General features: G+C 37.3%; 3 protein-coding genes across 4 annotated transcripts; 1 reads left to right on the forward strand and 2 right to left on the reverse strand.

Annotated features, from left to right (window-relative positions):
• Positions 1-3,256: 3,256 nt before the first annotated feature.
• Positions 3,257-4,535, reverse strand: LOC147944200 (uncharacterized). Its single transcript, XM_087512497.1, has 2 exons — positions 3,395-4,535; positions 3,257-3,321 (listed from the first exon to the last, which is right to left on the reverse strand). Exons 1-2 carry the CDS (start codon positions 4,533-4,535, stop codon positions 3,257-3,259), a joined length of 1,206 nt encoding a protein of 401 aa, XP_087368623.1.
• Positions 4,536-4,650: 115 nt separating this feature from the next.
• On the reverse strand, positions 4,651-7,296 carry LOC147944201 (uncharacterized). The gene is made up of 2 exons (XM_087512171.1): positions 5,230-7,296; positions 4,651-5,019 (listed from the first exon to the last, which is right to left on the reverse strand). The coding sequence occupies exons 1-2, from the start codon at positions 7,250-7,252 to the stop codon at positions 4,892-4,894; spliced, it is 2,151 nt and encodes a 716-aa protein (XP_087368297.1). The 5' UTR covers positions 7,253-7,296; the 3' UTR covers positions 4,651-4,891.
• A 2,617-nt stretch (positions 7,297-9,913) lies between these two features.
• LOC104787202 (uncharacterized) lies at positions 9,914-12,315 on the forward strand. Of its 2 annotated transcripts, none has more exons than XR_015557389.1 (5): positions 9,914-10,602; positions 10,683-10,824; positions 11,254-11,381; positions 11,795-11,947; positions 12,052-12,315. XR_015557389.1 is itself a non-coding variant. In XM_010512733.3 (5 exons), exons 1-5 carry the CDS (start codon positions 10,089-10,091, stop codon positions 12,055-12,057), a joined length of 975 nt encoding a protein of 324 aa, XP_010511035.1. In that variant the 5' UTR covers positions 9,930-10,088; the 3' UTR covers positions 12,058-12,315. The 2 variants fall into 2 exon arrangements, 1 of the variants encoding a protein (XP_010511035.1); XM_010512733.3 differs by having other exon boundaries at positions 9,930-10,602; positions 11,222-11,381.
• Positions 12,316-12,689: the final 374 nt, after the last annotated feature.

The raw sequence follows: 12,689 nt of genomic DNA on the forward strand, positions 1-12,689 counted from the left end.
TACTTAATTATTTCTAAGATAGAGGAGCACAAACCACCAAACCACACAATAGGATGCAATGCTTCAATTCAAGCATGCCAAAACTAAGAATATAGGATAAGAAAATTCATTTTCTTATGTCCTTAGAACTTCGTGAAACGTTCAACGTTGAATTCAGTAATCTGTAACATTCATTATCAGTTGCAGTTGCAATTTGGCATTTAGTAGTCTTATCGGAAAGACACCAGTCACACACCACCGTCGTTACCCAATGGTGTCTTTCAATTTTTCAAACGTTGTAATATCACTCCATAACTTCTTCTGGTTTGTCGCGACGAGTTGCTAGGTTGAAGTAATCAAACTCTCACCAGTGGAAGGTCTCATGGTTTAAGATTAAAATAATACTATTATTATTTTTTCACGAGACAAATAAAAAATGTGTCTTCAAAATAATTTTGTGTTTTTTTTTGTAACTTTTAAATGCAAACAGTTCTTTTAAAAAAATGGGAGAAAAACTAGATTTAACCAAATTAAGAGGTTAATTACTAAAGTAACTCATAAAATGTGAGAGTTAGATGAGTTATTTTTTTGTCTAAAATACATTTTTTTGCTTTGTTAGAAAAAAAATAAAGTCAAATTTACCCTTCCAGATTTTTTTTAAAGAAAATCAAAATATTTTTAAAAGTCTACCGTTCTAGTTGTGACAAATTTATTTGTGTATGACAGATTTGTTTTTGCACAACCGAATTATTTTTGTGTGACAGACTTTTTATGACAGACTTATTTTAGACCACAAATTATTTTTTTTTATATTTTTTTTTTTTTTCAACCCAACATTAAAATAAATTAAAAAGTAACTCCAAGATTAGTCGCCCAATCTGGAGGAAGAACATTTACAAAGGAAGATACAGAAAGTAAAGATCTAGAAGAGTGAGCAAGACAGTCTGCTCGGACGTTTGACGTTCGGGGAATCTGCGTCAGAGTGAAGGAGGGAAAAGAAGATCTGAGTGAAAGGAAGTCCTCCAAAAAGTGCGAATAAGCTGGCCAGTCGTCCGGCTCCTGGACCATTGCCACCAGTTCAGCGCTGTCTGACTCAAAATGCTGACAATCAATCCCCATCGCCCGAAAAGACTCCATCGCCCATACCAGGGCATTAAGCTCCGAGTGAAGAGAAGATGGGCTACGATGAAGACTGCGAGCACCCACAAGTAGTGTCCTATCCTCCTTAGTCCCATACCACCAACCCAATCCCTCTAAAGGATCAGATCTTTTCCATGATCCATCAACCTGACACCGAACAGAAAACACCCTTTCCTCCGGAACCGGCTGGGGGGTTAAAAAGTTCCCCGAGAAGGACTTTGCCTCCTCCCACAAAAGTTTGTCGGTTGTCGCCTGATTAATAATATCAATTGGCTCCGCCTCAATTCCTTGGAAAACTTTTTTATTCCTATCTTTCCATATTGTCCACAATATCCAGGGTAACAAATATCCAATACCCGGACCCCCGGAACTCGACAATGCCCTAGAATATAATAAGTCTAAATTTGAATAAACTGATCCATAGGGAAAACCTATCGAAGAAAGATGCAACGGCGCTAGCTCCCAAACCAAACGAGAACGTTCACACACAAAAAGAGCATGATTAATAGATTCCTCCGCACAACCACACCGTTGACACATAACATCGCACCGTACACCCCTATGTGCGATCCGTTCCTTCACAGGAAGACAACCAGAGGCCACCTGCCAAAAGAAATGTTGAACCTTTGAGGGGACCTCAAGCTTCCAAGCTTGGGCGCGTAAAACATTGCACGTTGGCCCGATTACAGCTTCCTTTTGTAATCCTCGTGCAAGCCGATAACCAGTCCTCATGGAATACTTACCGGACTTAGTATAATGCCAAATCAATCTATCCGGACGAGAAGTCTTACTAATCGCCAAACTCTGTATAAGCGATATATCCGCTGGATCCATATACTCCTGTAAGATTGGCAAATGCCAATCCATCGTTAAGGGATTAATTAAATGGTTTACCATCAAATTAGGATGTAGAACTCTTCCTCTACCATTCACTGGTCTTGGCTGATCATCGGGTATCCAAGGATCCCTCCATACCGAAATGTCACTCCCCGAGCCTACTAACCACCGTGCCCCACGTTCCACTAGTCCCTTGACTAAAAAGATACTCCTCCACGCAAAGGAAGGAGAATAAGGTTTACTTGCCCGTAGAGGATGTTTTCCCCGGAAATATCTGCCACGCATCACCCGAGCCATTAAAGAATGCGGATAATGAATCAACCTCCAATACTGCTTAGCCAACATTGCATCATTGAATTCTTCCAAAGCACGAAAGCCCAAGCCCCCATCACTTTTGTCCTCACACATTTTATCCCACGCTACCCAATGCAGGCCTCTAGCCTTATCATTAGACTTCCACCAGAAATTCGAAATAGCACCTGTAAGTTTGGTTGTCAATGCCTGTGGCAATTTAAAGCACGACATAACATGGGTTGGCAGAGCTAACGCCACCGACTTGATCATAATTTCTTTACCCCCCTTCGATAAGGTCTTCGCCGACCAACCGTTAACTCTCTCCTCCAGACGATCATTAACATAACTAAAAACGGTAGTCCTCGAGCCCTGAAGGTTCTCAGGTATTCCCAAATAAGAACCCATACCCCCTTCACTAGAGATTCCAATAACTGTTTTAATCCGGGATCTTACATCCGGTGGAACTTTCTTACCAAACATGATAGAAGATTTCCCTAAATTAACCTCTTGCCCCGATGCCTTTCCGTACTTACCTATAATATCCATTACCACTCTACACTCGGACTCATCTGCCTTACAAAAGAAAAGACTATCATCAGCAAACAATAAATGCGAGATCGACGGACTATCTCGAGCAATCGATATGCCGGTAATTTTCTTCTCACGTTCAGCCTTTTTAATATTTGCGATTAGGACCTCCGTACAGAGAATAAACAAATAGGGAGAAAGAGGATCACCCTGACGTAATCCCCGCTTCGGTAAAATGGAACCCCGAGGTTGACCATTTAAGAGAATTTGATATACACCGAAGACACACACCATATAACCCAAGTAATCCACCGTCTATCAAATCCTAATTTAATCAAAACCGCTTCCAGAAAATCCCATTCAACACGGTCGTACGCTTTACTCATATCCGTTTTGAATGCCAGAAAATCGGATTTACATCGTTGATTAGTATTTAACCCATGGAACATTTCCTCGGCAACTAAAATATTATCCGTAATCAATCGCCCTGCAACAAAAGCCGATTGCGTCTCTGAAACCAATGATGGTAAAAACCGCTTAAGCCTAAAACATAACACTTTTGAAATGATCTTATAACTCACGTTACAAAGACTAATCGGCCGAAACTCTGACATACGTTGCGGCCGATCCACCTTTGGAATGAGACAAATATTAGTCTCATTAAGACGAGGGTCAAAACTGCCCGTTCGGAAAAAATCTCTAACCAAGGCCACCAAATCCCCCTTTAAAGAAGGCCAGAAACGTTGGAAAAATAAGGCCGTCATTCCATCAGGCCCTGGAGACTTCTCTGGGTGCATAGCAAATAATGCCTTCCGAACCTCCGACTCCGTAATTTCCCTAGTTAAACTTCGGTTAATACTATCTGTAATAATAGGTGTAATTTCCTGAAGTATTTCCGAAATACCACTCACATCCGATTTGTCAAAAAGCTCCTCAAAATATTTGGAGGCAATCCTCTCCATTCCCAAGGCTGTATCGTCCCATACATCGTCCGGACCAAATAGACCAACAATCTTATTCCGTACCCTCCTCTGCTTGGTCGATGCATGAAAAAATTTTGTATTTTTGTCACCGACACGTAGCCAAAATTTCCTACTTTTCTGTTGCCAGTAAATTTCCTCATCCCTATATGCCTCTTTTAGTTTTCTCTCTACGTCCCGGATTTCTTCCTGAGAAATCGAATCATCCATTTTAGCCTCCTGTAATGCTGATTTAAGTGAAGATATCAGAGAAGGACCAGACGTCACATTATTTTTTCTCCACCACGAAATCGAATTTCTGCAATTCCTAACCTTATCCACGAAGGCCGGAACCCGAAAATTATTCGTGCGTGCCCACCCTGATTCTACCGCACCTAGTAAACCATCCTTCCCCAGCCAACGTTTATCAAAACGAAATTGCCGATTCCGTCTTGTGACAGTTCTAAGACAAGTTGCCAAAATGGGACAATGATCGGAACCAACCATCTCCAAATAATCTACTTTGGAATTGGGAAAAAAATTATGCCAATCCTCATTCCCTAGTGCGCGGTCTAAACGCCACCGAACCACCTGATTATTACAGCGATTACCCCGCCATGACAATTGTTCCCCATAACACGGGAATTCCAGCATACCACAATGATTAATCATTGAATTAAAAGGGACAAAAGAGAACACTGGGCGAATAGCCCCACCTCGTTTCTCATGATTACCAACTAATTTATTAAAGTCCCCAATCATAAACCAAGGATCAATCCGGAAGGAACCAATATCCATTAACTTCTCCCATACCTTTATGCGATTTTGCGGGACAGGATCCCCATAGACAAAAGACAAAAATACTAAATGTTGACCAAAACACGCTTGTGCATCAATTATACGATCACTCTCATATAAAATAGATAATTTTATTTCATCCTTGAAAAATAGAGCTAACCCACCCCTAGAACCAAGGGGGTCAACTGTATACAAATTATTATAGCCAAACTTCTTTTGAAATCTTTGTAAATAAGAAAAACATTTTTTATTTTCTGATAAAAATAAAATATCAGGCTTATGCTGCTTCCACAAATCTCCCAAATATCCTTTTGTCAGATCCACCCCAATGCCCTGACAGTTCCAACTCAAAATCTTCACGTTCGAGCCGGCGGTTTCGGGAGAGCCCCCATCCCTTTCTTACTTGGACGACCCCCATCCGAAGGTTTGCCATCCACTTTATCAATACCCGATTTCCCCAGCTGCTTCTGTTTATGTCCATCACCTGCAGGTTTAGACAAGACTTTAGCAAGTAAGCGTTTCCCAGGAGAAGCCAATACCACAGGAGCTACTCTAGTACTACCCGCATTCTTTCTACCATGTGACCTAACCATCCTCCCCTTTTGAGCACTTGTATCACCAAACGTAAGAACTGCCAAAGCACTATTAACAACCCCCACAGCTAATTCCATTGGATCAGAAATAAGAACTTTACCTTGTGAATCACCTCCAGACTCAACCTGAACATCGGACCCTTGAGCACCATGAATGTCAGCTCCGTGACTAGGATGTAACTCATCTCTCTGAACTGGGAGATCGACCTCCTTTTGAACAGCGTTGTGAGCACTCTTATCAGTAACCCCAAACTCACCATCCTCCAGAAGGTCATCATTTTCAACCTCAAAGTCCATATCATTAGTCACCCCAGCATCTCCCTTAGGATCACCTCCCTCCTGATCCCTAGTCTCTTGCAAAACTTGGCTGCCGGAAACCCCCAAATTGGCATCAAGACTCAGAGAAGCTTGCTTCACGGCTGAAATTTGTTTCACTTTAAATAAAGGTTTGGGCCAAGTAGGCCCAGAACCCTTTCTGTTTAAATGAAAACCAGAGCCCTTACCCGATGACTCTCCACTTCCCTTTTGGAACCCACGGCGAAAACCATCATCACTAACAACCTCACCAAGGCTTCTCCTTTGACCCCAAGCCAACCCCTGTGAACGCTCATACTGTCTCTGACCTTGAAGACCACTACCACCAACAAATTGCTGCGGAAAGTACCCTTGATCACCATGATCTGCAGACTGAAAGTCCAAAGCTCGCTTTGCGTGTTTTCTAGGTTTTTCCCACCCTCCAGCGTTGTTATGTGGTTCCTGTTTGACGCCATGGAGATGCCTTTGACCGCCCCTATGCTCCACTTTCTCAGCAGGTCCTTGACCTGATTCAACCTTGAGTAACGCGGGGCAGACTTTTGCGTCATGCGTAAGACGAGAGCAATGTCCACAAACGCCCGTTATCTTTTCATACTCAAGGGACACCACGACTTCATCACCGGTAGCAAAAGGAACCACCATATTGAAAATCACGGGATTAAACCCATTAACTGCAACACAGATGCTCCCTGTCTCCTCATCAATCTCCTGGATCTTCCCAAGCTTCTTACCAATAGCTTCTAATGTAGCCACCTCCCACAAATGCATAGGAATTCCTGATACCTTAACCCAGAAATTTATCACCGAAGGGTAAGAGGATGATATGATTGGCTCCCAACGCACAAGAGACACCATCCAGCTATCAAAGTGATATGGACCATTCTGGAGAACAGACAAGAGATCTTCTTCATCCTCAAAATTAAACTGGAAGACGCCTTGACCAAGGTCTGCTCCCACAACCTTCTCCTCTAGTTTCCAGATTTTGGGGAAGTTAGCAATTAGGGACTCCATATTCTGACAGGCGGGATTCATTAACCTCCCAATAAGCGTCATGGAGAACTGCTGAATTCTATGGGCCAGGACTGAGCTAGAAATCGTCACAGTTTCCGTACGGACCATAGACGATTTACCCTTGTTGAGTGCAAGTTGAGCCATGTTTCGCCACAAAAAGAGAACCTGAGAACCTCCCTCGATTGAACCACAAAAAGATTTGACTGAGAATAATCGCTCAAGAGACAACAGAAAGGACGACCAAAGAAGCGTAATGACTGAGCAAAAACCACACCCACACCTAAATACCGTAGCAAATCGAATCAAATAAATCCCCATAACTAACCGTATCAAAGCCAATCGAAATCTCAATCCTGAGATACTGAACAGATTCGGAGATACTCCAGTCCACCATATGCCATAACTTTCGTTGGCAATCCAAACGCAATCAATTCTCCAGCCGCTAATCATCAGAGAATAGAAAGAAGACCACCAGATAATCTTATTCATAAAACCCCGATACGATATCACAGACTCTAATACCAACGCAACCCAAATCAGACCCGAATTCCAGATCGAAATCAAATCTTCAGATCCGAGACTTTCTATAACCCCATATCGAGAGAATATACCCAACCAAACCAAATCTTCAAAATCCGATCGTGTCGAATCTCCGTGGATCAACCTGAGATCCGAAAACGATACATCATTTGCATTAAGAGTCGGATTCAGACTTCCGGTCTGACTCCCCTGACCCTCACCAACCAGAGAACGAGAAAGACCCTCTTTCCGTCTCCCAAACCCACCGGATCCAAGCATTCAAAAAACCAATCCAGTCGCCATCGAAATCGCCGTCAGAGACCACAAATTTTTTAACTATAGTTATGACAGATTTATAATTGATAACAGATTTATTTTTCACGGCAGATTTATTTATGAAGACACAACAAACTTTCAAAATATATGACAGATTTGATATAATTTCTGGAAGATTTATTAACCATAGTTATTTCAGATTTATTTTCTTGATTAAAAATCTATCGTAGACAGATTTTTTTACAGAAAAATAATTACTAGGTTGACCTTTAATGATAACATATTTGTTTTAAGTTACGACAGATTTTTAATTTAAACAAAAATCTGTCGTTTGATAACAGATTTATAACGTTTATAAAAAATTGTTAAAATGACCTCTGTGAATATCATATGTTATAGTAGATTTGTTTATGTTATGACAGTTTTTCTGTTTGCTTCAAAAAATCTAGTGTTTGATAACAGATTTATTAAATGTAAAATGTAAATATAGTGACAACAGATTTTTGAAAAAAAAAAAGTGACAACAGATTTGTTTTAAATTAAAAAATTTTCAGTCATATTTTTATTATTTAGATTTTTTTATAAATCATATTAAGAATGGTATTTTTAAACTCATATATTTAAAGCATATTTTATATATTAAAAAATCATATTTTTATATATTATATTATATTTTCATAAATATTATTTTAATATTTTATATACATTCTTTTAGTTATAATTCAATACATATATTTAACTTATTTAAACTATATAATCTTAAATTTCATATTTTTAAATCATATCTTTATACATAATGTTTTGTAAACAATTTTTTGAAAATTATTTTTATACATTATATTTTAAATCATAATTTATTTTTATACATATACATTATTTTTTTCATTAATCGTATTTTTAAATCAAAATATTTAATACTGTTATTTTTTCATTTTTCGTTTTTCTAAAAAAAAAAAAAAAAATTCTCGGTTTTTAGTCTTTTTACCTAAAATTGGTATTTTATTAGATAGGGTGGAGTATTAATCTAGCAATTAATTGCCAAATAGGTGTCAAACTGATATATTTTCACTAAAAAAATTGTGATCTATACGTCTATTTGTTATCAAAAAATCCATGTGATGATAGATTTTTAAAACTTTTGTATCAATTCGGCTAAGCGCTAAGCATGCTAATCGATATCAATACAATAAAACTATAATGTGTTGCTTTCCTCTTCTGACACATCAGCCTTAATATTGAAGCTGGTGTTGACACCTCAGAAAAAATTAACAGCCTATCAAATTAAAACAATTAATACATGTCAGCAGTCTAGGAAAGTTGGGCTTAATGTGTTTTGGTTATGAGAAGTGTTAATGGGCCGCAAGATTAGTCAAAGCCCAAATAAAGAAATGTGTTGTGTTAGAGTGTTAATGGGCCGCAAGATTGGTCAAAACCCAAATAATAGCTTCTATTTTGTTGTTTAGCACATATGCAAATTTTGGAATAAGATTTACGGTTCATCAAATAAAATTATAGCTATGGAAAAAGTTTTCTAAAGATATGGTAACTAAAAGAGTTGTTGGGCATAATCTGGATCATGTCAAAGTAATTTGCTGAATCACCATAAATTTCTTCAACAAAGAATACAATTTTGAAGTAAAAGTAAAATTTTCCGGAGAGGTAGGATGTTTTCTTTGGACAACATAATCATTTTTGTTATTACATATTTTGTCTTTAAATTTATTTGGTTATTTATATAATCATTTTTCCAGTTATTACGTTATCAATATGATTTTTACGTAAAGAAAATCATTTTTTTTTCAAAAATCTCTATACAAAACAAATAACTCAAACCAACATAAATATATATGTATTTATATTATAAGGGAAAATTAAGCTAAAAATTTATTTAAATCTTTATAATGATAAATATATATTAATTCAGTTATTTACAACATTATATATATATATATATATTTTATAAGGGAAATTAAGCTAAAAAATTATTTAAATCTTTATAATGATAATTATATATTAATTCAGTTATTTACAATATTAACTATTAAAATAAAAGTAAAAATAAGTAATTTGTGACGGAACTTAGTTGAGTGATATTTTAGTTTTCTTTATGGATCAGACTTAAAGCATTGTTTAGAATAATAAAATAAGACTTTTGTTGTTTTCTTAAAGTAAAATAAATTTTCCCAAAAAGAAGATACAAGAAAGAAAATTCATAATCTTGTGTTTTTTTGCTAAGAAGATGTCATTCAAGTGGTTACCTTATAAATATTAAAATGTATAAAATATACAATAAAATTTAAGCAAAATCAGAATACTAAATTCTAATTTTTACAAGACTTTTAAATGTTCAATCTTATTTATCTTAAAATATAATTAATTATTAAAAATAGTCCGCATACCAACAAATTCCAAACAAATTAAGAAAAACTTACAAACAATATATTGTACAATAAAACACAACAAAATAGTAACAAAAAAAAAGAGAAAAAATAATCTTGCGGCGTAGCGCGAGTACTATCCTAGTTAAATTTTAAAATCCTAATTCTTAAACACACGAATTGAATCAAAAAAAAAAAAAAAAAAAAAAAAAAAAAAAAAAACTAAAAATCGGTGGTAAGCGAAAAAGACTAATTAAAAATAAATGAAGATTCTTAATATTTTTGGACAGTTTATTCAATTTCTTCCGAAAATGTTGGAAAACCAAGAGAACCGGAAATAACCAGTTTGGAATTCGGATTCAGCATTGTTTTCAGTATCTCTTTCTATTATACCCAAAGCCGCCGCGCCGAGACACTTTGAGAGCCAATCGCGATTTGAATTTTGCATCGACGGCGAAAAAATGCGATCGTTAGAAGACTTATCACCGATAGAAACCCTAAATATTGAAGAGAACGGCCTCGTTCTCGTCTCACGCGTTAAGCTCTGTCTCACAATCCACCCAGTTGTCCCTTCCGTATCTAAACCCATCGACGAATGGCAACTCAAGCGATCCTTGATAGATTACCTCAAAAGCTCCGTCGTACCGTCGGTGACAGTTGCGGAGGAAGATATCGTGGTACGCCGTCACAAGGACTTGAAGAAACGCAAGCGTGAGGAGCCAGTAGCTCATGGATCGTTGTTTATCCGCGATTTAGGGTTTCTTGATGGGAAGAAGAGGAAGAAAGAGATTGATGGAGAGAGAGATGTGAAGGAATTGGAGAGGAAGTTTCTTGACTGGAGGAAGAGTTTGGTGGAGAAGATGAATGGTATTGAGCTTAATTTGGAAGGAGTTAAGTATAAGCTTAGTGTGGTGCTTCCGATTTCAGATGATTTCGAGAGGTTGAAGAAGGATTGGGAGGAGTTTTACGCTTTTGGTAATTTGGGTTTATCAAATTTAGAGCTTGATTTGTATGATTTTTCTTTTGGATATTTTGATGTGATTGTGCTTTTGTAGGGCATCAAAGGGAGGCAAGGAGAGAGGCTGATACGATAGTACTCAGAGGTGTGCCATCAAGATGGTTTGCTGAGCCAAGAGTATCATCAAAGCCTTCTATGTTGGTTACACATACAATCTTCTCTAGCTTTGGGAAAATTAGGTACAGATTCTTTCATCTTTCGTGTCCAATTTGATTCTGTTTGGCTCAATGTGACACTGTTGAAGTTAAGATTAATGAATTTGCTTCAAGAATGTGACACTGTGGGAGTTAAGGTTGCTAAGTTCATTGGTTTTGTGCTGCTTTGGATAGATTTCATGCATCTGCATTTAATTATAGTCTACAGTATTTGTCCATGTAGTTCAAAAGAATTGGCATTTTGTATGGAAATCTTACCTGACGACTAGTTACAATCATTGTATTGAACTTGATGTACCAAGTGTGCTCACAGTTGTCTATTCTTCGGATCATTATTCTGTTTACCAATGAATCTGATGTTAATGTAATTCGGATAATTTATATAAATCCATGTTCAGCTGCATTAACTCATCCTCTATAGGAATCTTAATGTTGCTGAGGACGATGATCTAGGTAAGGACGGAGATGAAGACAGTGGAGACCTTGTATCAGGTCTACATTGTAAGATTGTGGTTCAGTTCGAGAAGTACAATGACTTTGTGAATGCCATGAAGGCTTTCTGTGGTCGCTCAATGGAAAAGGTATCATCTATATTGCAAAGTAGCATTTTAGGTTTCACTAGACAAATATTTTGGGAAATTTGGAGCTGTTGACGAGCTTTTATCATTCCCTAAAATGATTTTGTTGGAGACTTCGACTGAATCCTGCACTAAATTGTATGAAAAAGTTTGGTTCTGCTTGTGCTAGTGTGGTTTTGTGGGTTCTTGCTACTGTATCCGAAACTAAATAGTGTGATGTAACCACATCTAAATGCTTTACCGACTCTGTAACGTCTGTATATACCTCATTCAATACTTTCTGTTTGATAGTCGATAGATTAAATTTTATGTGATTGTTTATGCAGAAAGAATTAAGCAACTGATATTTTTGTCAGTATTTCTCTTGTAGGAATTTGAACATAGCTGATATATTCCGGTTTTTGTCATTTGAGCAGGAAGGTACTCGGCTAAAGGCAGACTATGAACTAACATGGGACAAGGTTGGATTCTTCCGGGACTTGAGGAGGGCGTTGGATCACAGAGATGGCGGACACAAAAACGAGTCGTTCGGATACAATCAGGATGATTTACGCCGGAAAAGATTCAGGGTAATTTATGATTGTGATCATATAACTAAAATGCTGAATCTAAATGCTGAATCTAGATAAAAGATGAGATTCTGATATTTTAAATTAAATCTGGTTGTTTGCAGGAGTAAGACACTGAGATGAGATCTAGAGAAACATGGGAGATGTTGTAGTGCTGCTCTCTGTCGTCTAGGTCTATGACAGGTGGATTTGTATTTTAAGATGATGTTTTGAAGTTTCTAAGTTCAGATCTGATTTTTGTTCTTATGCCAAAATACATGCACACCGGACTGGACTTGACTAGAATTTAATTCGGAAAAATATTCCCTTTGAAAAGTTGTGGGAAGAAACTTTGGCATGTCAATCAAATTGGGCTAAGTTCTGTCCAACCTGAGTTGTTGTGTCTATATTTTTATAGTCCGACTCGAACGGTCCAAAATTGGTTTGAGATATGTTCTATTTGATTTGGAAAATACCAATTACGCATCTACTTCTGAGACAGAAATGAACTTGTGTGAACAAAATAATTTATTTAGTGCCAATTAATTGTTATATTTTATGTTAGGAGAATATCAAGAAGTTATTTTGGAATGGTTCTAAAGATGGTTGGTGCTGTAACTCTTATCACCACGTCAGTTTCTCTTTGGTTATGAATTTTAACAAGCGTCAAAATGGACTTCAAGGTTCAAGCTCAAGGGAAAATATTTTGATATCAAACAGCCGATAAAGTTGTTCACCATCCATTCGGGTCATATTGTCTTCA

Source organism: Camelina sativa, chromosome 5 (genome assembly GCF_030686135.1).
Source record: "Camelina sativa cultivar CO46 ecotype springtype chromosome 5, ASM3068613v1".
Taxonomy (NCBI): domain Eukaryota; kingdom Viridiplantae; phylum Streptophyta; class Magnoliopsida; order Brassicales; family Brassicaceae; genus Camelina; species Camelina sativa.

Bases quoted from the DNA above. Each gene is read 5' to 3' on its own strand.
- LOC147944200 (XM_087512497.1), bottom strand. From the start codon at position 4,535: ATGGATATTGGTTCCTTCCGGATTGATCCTTGGTTTATGATTGGGGAC. The intron at 3,322-3,394 runs GTATGTCAGAGT...GTTATGTTTTAG, and splicing joins AAAGGTGGATCGGCCGCAAC to GCTTAAGCGGTTTTTACCAT.
- LOC147944201 (XM_087512171.1), bottom strand. From the start codon at position 7,252: ATGCTTGGATCCGGTGGGTTTGGGAGACGGAAAGAGGGTCTTTCTCGT. The intron at 5,020-5,229 runs GTAAAGTTCTTA...CTAAACCTGCAG, and splicing joins GTCTGGAGGTGATTCACAAG to GTGATGGACATAAACAGAAG.
- LOC104787202 (XM_010512733.3), top strand. From the start codon at position 10,089: ATGCGATCGTTAGAAGACTTATCACCGATAGAAACCCTAAATATTGAA. The intron at 10,603-10,682 runs GTAATTTGGGTT...GTGCTTTTGTAG, and splicing joins GGAGGAGTTTTACGCTTTTG to GGCATCAAAGGGAGGCAAGG. The intron at 10,825-11,221 runs GTACAGATTCTT...CATCCTCTATAG, and splicing joins TCTAGCTTTGGGAAAATTAG to GAATCTTAATGTTGCTGAGG.